The sequence below is a fragment of the Nannobrachium achirus genome, assembly GCF_963921795.1.
Source record: "Nannobrachium achirus genome assembly, chromosome: 24".
NCBI lineage: Eukaryota > Metazoa > Chordata > Actinopteri > Myctophiformes > Myctophidae > Nannobrachium > Nannobrachium achirus.
The window spans coordinates 46,461,595-46,471,475 of NC_137831.1; the positions used below are offsets into that span (position 1 = coordinate 46,461,595).

Genomic DNA, 9,881 nt, shown 5'->3' on the forward strand with positions numbered 1-9,881 from the left:
ACCCCACACACCCAATTGTGATGAAAAATATATATATAAATATATATGAATATGTGAAAGACAGTTGACTGACTTCTATGTAAACCATGCTATGAAACTGTACTTTTTATGCTGGAAAGCATCTTCAGCCTCACAAAAACCCTATATTCGATCACCTACAGTACTCGGATTTGGAGCTGAAAACTATCAATGATCTGGTCTGTTCAGTGATCAATACCCTAAGCCAGTATTTAGTATTATTCATTATTGTTACCAAAATGTATTAGCCCCTGCTTTAAAAAAGCCAGCTCCCCCATAGCCCACCCCCAGTCACAATTCTCTGGAGCCGCCGCTGGTTCGGAGGTGGGTGGGGGGGGGTCGTATGAGGAGCCCCCCCTCCACCCCCCCCCCCCCCCCCCCCCCCCCCCCTGTTCTTCCAGACAAACTCAAGCCCACTTCTAAAGCCGCGCTCGTCCAGTGGTGGGAAAAAGTACTCTCATTTTGTAACTTAAGTAAAAGTATCAATACTGCAACGTAGATGTAGTTCGTTAAAAGGAAGAGCCCTGAATTCAAAATGTACTCGAGTAAAAGTATGAAAGTATTGGCGTCAAAATGCACTTAAAGTACCAAAAGTGAAAGTACAAAATGTTTGAAAATAGCAGAACGACAAGCTCACAACGCGTCGCAATGTGAGCTTGTAGGTCGGCTATTTTCAAATAGCCACGGTATCAAATAGGGCTAAAGTGTTTTATAATATTATAATTTATATCTGAAAAGTAACTAGTAACTAAAGTTTTCAAACAAATGCGGCGGAGTAAAAGTACAATATTTGGATCCAAGATGTAGTGGAGTAGAAGTAAAAAAAAGTATTGGAAATTGGAAACGCTCAAGCAAAGTACAAATAGCTCAAAACTGTACATAAGTACAGAACTACTAGGTAAAAGTACTTAGTTACTTTACACCACTGCTTCTAAGCCACGCTTGTCTCCAGCCGACCCCCCACCCTCGCCCCCCGAGGCGAGCGGCGTGTAAAATCAGTTTCCCGTGTTTACATTTTTGTCCGCGCCACAGTCGGAGTCAGACCGCGCTCAATTGATTCTCCTCAATAAAAGGGCCATAAAAGCCAGCGGGCCTCCCAGAGACTGGAGCTCGCGATCCCCGTTATGAAGAATCCAATAACGCAGGGGTCTTCAACAGGGGGTCCGGGACCCCTAGGGGGTCCTCAGAGTTACTACAGGGGGTCCTCCAAATCTTTGAGTGATTTCTTTTTCTCCTTTTTTTATATTAACCACTTGAACCGTAGCGTCCATATTCTGAGAACTTTAGCCACAAATAGCAGATCTACAAGCTCACAACGCCTCGCGCTGCGAGGCGTTGTGAGCTTGTAGATCGGCTATTTTCGGCAAAGAGCTTTGGTGTAGAGGGGAAAAAGAGCAGACTAAGTACAGAGTAAAAGGTCAAGTTTATTAAGTATTGACGGTTCAAGTGGTTAAATATCTGAAAACACAAATTGACATGAATCCAAAATACACTGATGATTGTGCTGTCAAACGATGAAACTATATGGAATCTATGAACAGGTTGTGGGGGTCCCTGCTTCATCTCTCTCTCAACTAAGAGGTTCTTGGCCTGAAAATGTTGAAGACCCCTGCAATAACGTCAGGAGCTTTTCAGCACCTGGTGATATATAACGCCCTTACGTCAGTGCTACTGGTAAGAACTTCAGTGGTACTGACAGATATCGCCTCTCAGGACCCCGGCTCCAAACTTAATTAACCAAGCACGTGAACCCTCGCCGACCATATTCTGGGGGAAACATTTGGCGGAAAAAAATAGTCGCTCTTGCAGATGCCACCGCGTATTTCTTACTAAATCGGCAAGAGTGCCTCTCATTCTCAATATATAAAGGCTAAGCTATATAACCTCTCCATCATCAGCAATAGTCAGTGGTGCGTGTTCCCCACACTCCCAAGCCCCCACCGTTGCGCTTAGGTTCACCGGGAAATACGCAGTCGCCTTGCAGATAGGCTATTTTTCGGTGACGAGATTTGGTGTGTAGAGGGACAAAAAGGGAGCTAGGGCCTAGTGTAGTGTCCCACGGATGTGGTTAATCACTTTCAGGCAACAACGTAACCGATCTTCAAGCTCACAACATGTCTTGACTATTTGGTGAGCAATTAAGTATTTACAGCTTAAAGGAGTAGTTCACCCCCAAAATGACTTTTTTTCTATTGATTACTCATGCCATGGAGTACAATAATTTTTACAATAAAAAATATTTTTTTTGTCACATTCCTAAGAAAATAATTTAATTACAATAAATTGATTCCGCATTTGTCGCATTCCTAAGACAAAAAAAAGTAAAAAATTAAAATCCCCCCCATTGATTCCAGATGGGGACCCGAATGCATTTGGGTCCCCATCTGGAATCAATGGGGGGGATTTTAATTTTTTACTTTTTTTTGTCTTAGGAATGCGACAAAAAACTAAAAATATTAATGAACTCAAGTCTCCATGGCGTGAGCAATCAATAGAAAAAAGTCATTTTGGGGGTGAACTACTCCTTTAAATGGTTAAGACCAACACTCTTTTGTTGAAGCTACTGTCACAGGCTTAATCGAATGTTTATTTTTTTATTTTATTTTTTTACCCACCCTAGAAATAGAGATGATCAGATTTGGTTACAGTTTCAGCTTAACACTAAAGCCGTGAACTGGACGACGAAACAGAGAAGTCAGTGTCCACTCGAGTGTGAAAAACAAGACTATGATGTGCGTGCGTGTGTGTGTGTGTGTGTGTGTGTGTGTGTGTGTGTGCGTGCGTGCGTGCGTGCGTGCGTGCGTCAGGGACATGCTGGCCATTGGGAAAAGCGGGACAACTCCCGAACGGCCGATTCATTCCCGGCCGGTCCAGGCCGGCCATTAGGAAAAAAATCGAAATAAAATGTCGGCCTTCGTTCCATTTTGGGGGCTGGGCGGCCAACAAAGTAAATCGTCACTGTCGGGCAGAAACCTTGTATCTCCAAGTTTCAAATTTCTTTTGTTTAATTAGTTTAAATCATTTTTGAAAATGATGAATACAAAACAAACGGTTTTGGACATACAAGGTTTCCACCCGACAACGACGAAATATAACTCATGTAATTGGCCCACTGGCTTGTCACTTGTCATGATCTGAAATGGCACATCTTTGAGTAGCAGCAGCGCTATAGAGAGAGATCTCTCTCTATAGCGCGCAATGAGGGCCTCTGCAACTCTTTTTCCCGGGCTGAATCAGGGGCCCAGCATGTCCCTGGTGTGTGTGTGTGTGTGTGTGTGTGTGTGTGTGTGTGTGTGTGTGTGTGTGTGTGTGTGTGTGTGTGTGTGTGTGTGTGTGTGTGTGCGTGTGTGTGTGCGCGTGCATGTGCGTGCGCGCGTGAACAGTAGGGGGATAACGAGCTGGGAGGATGAGGACGGGGGAGGGGGACACATGCTGATGACCCCTAAAGATGTCCTGTCACCCCTGCATAAGGTCAAGAGGCAAATTGGTGGGTGGGGGAGGGCTATAAATAGAACCCCCGCTCTCTCGTATTCTTCTTCTTCTTTTCCCACTCCGGGCAAATTACAGCTCACACAAGGAAAGACAAGTACACGCCTTCCAAGTGGTGTAAAGTAACTAAGTACTGTACTTAAAGGAGTAGTTCACCCCCAACATGACTTTTTTTCTATTGATTAGTCACGCCATGGAGAGTAGAGTTCAATAATATTTTTTGTTTTTTGTCACATTCCTAAGACAAAAATGTGATAACAATAAATTTACCCCCATTGATTCCGGATGGTGACCCGTTTCGAAACGGGTCACCATCCGGAATCAATGGGGGTAAATTTACTCAAATCAATTTTTTGTCTTAGGAATGTGACAAAAACCAAAAAATATTATTGAACTCTACTCTCCATGGCGTGACTAATCAATAGAAAAAAAGTCATGTTGGGGGTGAACTACTCCTTTAAGTACACTTTTGAAGTATTTGTACTTTACTTGAGTGTTTCCAATTCCCAATACTTTTACTTCTACTCCACTACATCTCGGATCTCAAATATTGTACTTTTACTCCACTACAATTATTTGAAAACTTGAGTTACTAGTTACTTTGCAGATATAAATAATGATATTATAACATACATTAATCCACTTTAGCCCTATTTTATACTGTGGCCCTTTGAAAATAGCTGATCTACAAGCTCACAACGCGTCGCATCGCGACGCGTTGTGAGCTTGTAGATCTGCTATTTTCAAACATTTTGTACTTTAAGTACACTTTCGTACCTTTACCCAAGTACATTTTTAATTCCGGACTTTTACCTATAACAGAGTATTTCTATATTGCAGTATTGATTTCCACCAGTACTTTTTCCACCACTGCAAACGAGCGCATAGTGAAAGATAAGAACTCACAGGCTATTTACACTTCAACCCAGTGGTTCCCAAAATGTTTAGCTCGAGACCCAAAAGAGAAATTAGACATTTGAGCCCGTGACCCAAACTAGTGAAAACAGCTGATCTACAAGCTCATAGTAGAGCACTAATAGTAGATCGATCTATCGATCCATCCGCTCCTCACTCTCTTGTCTCTTACCTGGTTCGTGGGTCCGGCGGTGCGACTCGGCTCCTCGTACGCCCCGACGTTCTCCCACGTGGCCACGACGGCATGCGTGGGCGTGAACTTTGCGTCTGGGAATCCTCGGTGTACCTCCTGAACAGCCGAATGAATGAGAATTAACCCCTTTTCGACTGCAGCTTCAGCACCACACCACATAAAAATATCTACATTTTCCATTACACAAAAGTACCCCTATCGGTAAGAAACAAATTGACCCTTTTAACTGTGATTATAATACAATATAAATTTGTATTACAACTATCCTATTATAATACACTATAATGGATTATAACTGTGATTATAACACACTATAAAGTATTCATGTATTACTATGATAATTATAAAACACTATACTAGATTATAATAGTGGTTATAACACAATATAATCTATTATCATGTATTACAACTATATCCTGGTGGTCTAAATGAAAAGTCAGTGAGTGATCAGTCATTATGAAGTGTTTGGCCCTGTTTGGCCTAGCTCAGACCTACTCTAGATTGGATACTTTTCAGTACCACGTTTAGTACCACTTACACACCACTCTACCCAGGCCCTTGTAGTGGAAAACCTGGCACAAGTGGAAGGAGTGGTGTGGAGTGGTGTGGTGTGGTGTGGTGTGGTGTTGGGCCAGTGGAAAAGGGGCTTTAGCGAACGAACGAGTAGGTGAAGGCAGGAAGAGCAATTAAATGAACAAGTGAATGGATAACCTAATCTGCACACAGATAACACACACACACACACACACACACACACACACACACACACACACACACACACACACACACACACACACACACACACACACACGCTCCCCCACAGCTCGTTCCATTTGGTTAATTCACTTCTATGATGAGCTACTCCCATTCTCTCTTCATTGTGACCTTGCTCGGCCCAGTGAACTTTGCAGTGTCCTCGAGCAAACAAATGTTTGTTCAACCGACCGAAATACACTAAAACTATCTATCTAACTAATCAGTGGGAGAGGTAGTCGAGTGTTGAAGGATAAAGTGGGAGTGATTTCATGGCATGCAGCTTTAAAGGAGCAGTTCACAAACACTCCCGAGCCAATCATTTGATGACGGGGTGGCTCTCTAACAGAGAATGTTAGAGAGGCAGGGGCTAAAATGTCCTTGGTGAAAATATCGAAAATAGCAGACCTCCAAGCTCACAACGCGTCGCAGCGCGACGCGTTGTGAGCTTGGAGGTCTGCTATTTTCAGTGCGTGATATATATACCACACTGAACTAAGCATAATCAACAGAGAGCACAATTCGTTCAACACAAGATGCTGCATTCAAGTGCAGGAGAGTTTGCCCTCCAGACCATGAATGTAGTTTGTTACTATGGTGAAAGAAATGCAAATGCCCTCTTTCCACGCCATAAAATTCAGGAGAATTGCCTCGTCCAAACTCTCCTGAACGTGAACGCAACATCGTATGTTGAAATAATTCCCCTCTCTTGTGTAGAAATCAAGCATCGAAAATAGCCAACCTCCGAGCTCACAACGCGTCGCAGCGTGAGCTTGGAGGTCGGCCATTCTCTGCACGTCCCTGGTTTGTTGTACACAGCCCTCAGCCTCTCATGGTTACCTGGGCCACCCTGTTGAGGATGCTGGGCGTCTCGGTCAGCCTGTAGTAGATCTGTCCTTTCCCTCCGCTGGTGTCGATGTCCGCCAAGAAGGGGGCGACCACGGGGAAGTCCGTGGGGAAGCCGTCGTCCACATACTGCTTCTCCATGGGCAGGTCCTGGGCCGAGACGATGCCATTGGTGGCCACCTGGGGAGAGAGAGAGAGAGAGAGAGAGAGAGAGAGAGAGAGAGAGAGAGAGAGAGAGAGAGAGAGAGAGAGACAGAGAGTTATTGTATGCAGGGGTGTCACACCAAATTCTGGGCCCTGGGTACAAGGATTCACTCACATTTTGTGCTTTAACTATTGAAAAATAACAGATATACAAGCGAGCTTGTAGATCTGAGCTTGTAGATCTGCCATTTTTTTAAATCGTGAAAATGTGTCTGAATATTTCAAATCCTTCTACGTTTTTTTTTTAAAAACCTATGTTTCTATGTCAGTGGTGCTCAAATATTTACATGTGAAGGACCCCCAAAATGATATGTATTTGGCCACGGACACCCCATCTCAAAATATTTAGTCCCAGGGACCACCCCAGAAGCAAAATTTGAGTTCCAAATTTCCGCTTAAAAAGAACATAATATATTCAAAGATTTGCACACATTTTCACGACTTTTCACAGATAGCAGATCTACAAGTTTGCAGCGCAGCACTCTGTGTCGCGCTGTGAGCTTGTTCAATAGCTAAAGTATAAAATAATTAAGGCCCCTCCACCTTGGGCCCTAGTAACTCAGTCCCCCTGTGTGAAATCATCAGACGACCTGTATTAAACATTATTACAAATAAAAAGGTCGGAGAGTTGAGAGTCAGTATCTCACATCAGAGTGAGTAGAGGTCCTACCAATCACTAGGGCTGTCACGATATGACATTTTACACGACGATTAATTGTCACTCAAATAATTGGCGATTAACGATTTAATTGTGTTTTTGTCGTTGATAATTACATTTCTGTTTGGCTTTTAGGCTTTGAAGTTGCATATGGTAGATATGACACATAACCTAAATATACAAATACATTACTGACATATTTGACAACTTACTACTTAAAAAAATAACATTGATAGTGGAAATAGCCGATCTACAAGCTCACAACACGTCGCTTGTAGATCTGCTATTTCCACTATTTCTGAAATTTTTCAACATTCACGATTATGACGATTATGACAAAATAATTGCGATAATGTCAAATAATCACGATTAGACGATTATGTAATAATTGTGACAGCCCTGCCAATCACTGATTCAATCAAATTACTCAGCACTGTGAGACTCTCCTTGTTGTCGGCTTTAAGCTAATGAATGGATCGCATTAATCACCACCGTTGGATTCGCCATTGTCTTGGTTGAGACGACTGCTGTCTAAAGAGAATGATTTGATCAGTGAGTATTTAAACAGTAAGTCTGTTTCTTCACCATCAAAAGCCAGAGGTAAATGATTCTTAACTCCACTATTAGTACGCCTATAGGGCTGATGGATTTGGTAGAGCCTATGCCCTACCAAATCCATGAGCATGAATGTTATCACACTTATGTATAGTATGCTGCTTGTACAATGAAAAGTGAAAATGGTACCGACAAGTTTACAACTATGCTGTTTATATGCTTTGGAATTGTGTTAAACAACAAAAGTAGAAACAGTCACTGGCTCGTGTTTTAGTTAAGACTGTGAGCCTGTCTACATTGGCTTCCTTGCCAACCCAGCTTCATGCTAGACTTTCTTCACTCGCTGCAAAAGCTTACAGTACATGTCATTAACCACATATTCTTGTTTCCTGTTCTTCTCTGCATGTGGCAAAACAAAAAAACGTACTAGCTGACCATAGGGTGGTGCTGCTGGAAGAGTCAAGTCACCAATGTAATGTATTACAATTAATTACACGCCCATGAGACAGTGAGAAAGAAGAACTACATCAGAGTCATAAGTAAGCCTAATTGACCACGTCTATTGTTTCCATCATTCACAGAAAGGCTCAACATTGTCTGCAAAGTTTGAATTGCCAGTAGGTACCTAAACTACAAGCAAGTTAACTGTATCCTACTATGTAATATATGTTGATGTATGTTTTCTCATGCCAATAAACCTCCTTTGAATTGAAATTTGGATTGAGAGAATTATCATATTAAATCCAAAGCCAATAGGCTTTTTAGTGTGATTTGAATGTACCGGTAATTTTCACATGTTAATTTTCCCATAGCCTACTACTAACTCATGCCTCCCCAATCATGGTTACAATACTGCAATTTGTACATATTTGCCAGCAGTTAGTCTACAAAGCATCATGCATAAGAGCCCAATTAATTATTATTAGGCCTAGTTGAGTACAGTAAACGAGAATATGTTGCCATTTCCCATTTGTTCACTGTCAGAGTTAGAGACCTTGGCTTGAAATGTGAAAGTTTGAGAAACACTGGTGGTTCTCCCCAGGTTCCTTTGGGGGGGTCTAAATGGACCCTTACAAGTCTGTAACTTTGATAGCGTACAAGTGGAACCAAATTTGTAATACACTGTCAAAGTTAAGGGGAGACCTTCAAATTTCAAAGTTTGGGACCACTGCACTGGGCTCATTGGATAATGTCCAAACTCACACAGACATAGCTCATCACTGAATCATCATCTCAGTCAGATACTCACATAGAGCTCAGTGAACTGGGAGCTGTAGAAGTACAGAGGTTTGGGCAGCGCCAGGACCTTGGCCGTCTCGTCGTCGCCCTCGGCCAGGGTCAGGTCGCCGCTCAGCGACCCGTACGGGAACATCTCGGTCCGCTGGATGGCCGTGACGACGCACACGCCGCCGCAGCACAAGAAGAAGAAGCCAAGCAGAAACAACCTGAACTTCTTCTCTCCTCCTCTCGCCATTGCTTAAGTTTGCTGTGCAGACGCAGAGCCCGGGTGGTTTCGTTTAAAAGTAATTCAACAACTTTTGCATTGAGCAGTTGCGAAAGTTTTGCAGCGAGCGGCGGAGTTTTTAAGAGTTCACACACACAGGTTGCGTTGCACGCAGCGGCGCGTGCGTGTGTGCAGAGGGACAGATGAAAAGAGAGAGAGGGATGGTGCGCTGCAGTGCAGAGTAGACCGACTCACTCCTACACCTCCTGTCTGGAGTTTACTTGACTAGTGCGAGGGAGGGATGGGAGGAGCGCATAGGAGGTGTTCGGGGAGGTCTGCGGCCGTTTTGATTGGACAGCTAGAGGTGGGACGTTCGCGAACGAATCGGGTCTTTAGAACGGCTCTTTGAAATGAACGATGGGATTCGGTTCGCAGTATAGGGAGACGTTCCTTTCTAAAGGCTCATTCCCACTGGGACAGATAACAGATAAAAAAAGCTCTTTCTCCAGATATTTTTCCATTCAAAGTGGATGGTAGATACAGATAAAAAAAAGATTTGCCACAGATAAAAGTATCTGTGGTAGATCTGTGGTAGATCTGTGGTGGATGGTAGATACAGATTTTATCTGTATCTACCATCCACTTTGAATGGAAAAATATCTGGAGAAAGAGATTTTTTCATCTGTTATCTGGCCCAGTGGGAATGGGCCTTTGGTGGGAAAAGTACAAAAAAAACCTTTACCTAAGTACTACAATGCAGAAATAATACTCTGCCACAAGTAGAAGTTCGGAATTAAAATGTACTG

General features: G+C 43.0%; 1 protein-coding gene across 1 annotated transcript in view; it reads right to left on the reverse strand.

The window, feature by feature from the left end:
* nid2a (nidogen 2a (osteonidogen)) overlaps positions 1–9,266 on the reverse strand; it is a 99,126-nt gene extending 89,860 nt beyond the window's left edge. The window contains exons 1-3 of the mRNA XM_080720865.1: positions 8,881–9,266; positions 6,209–6,394; positions 4,595–4,711 (exon numbers count right to left, since the gene is read on the reverse strand). Coding sequence (XP_080576991.1) covers positions 4,595–4,711; positions 6,209–6,394; positions 8,881–9,105 — 528 coding nt within the window. The 5' untranslated portion in view covers positions 9,106–9,266. The remainder of the gene's footprint in view (positions 1–4,594; positions 4,712–6,208; positions 6,395–8,880) is intronic.
* Positions 9,267–9,881: the final 615 nt, after the last annotated feature.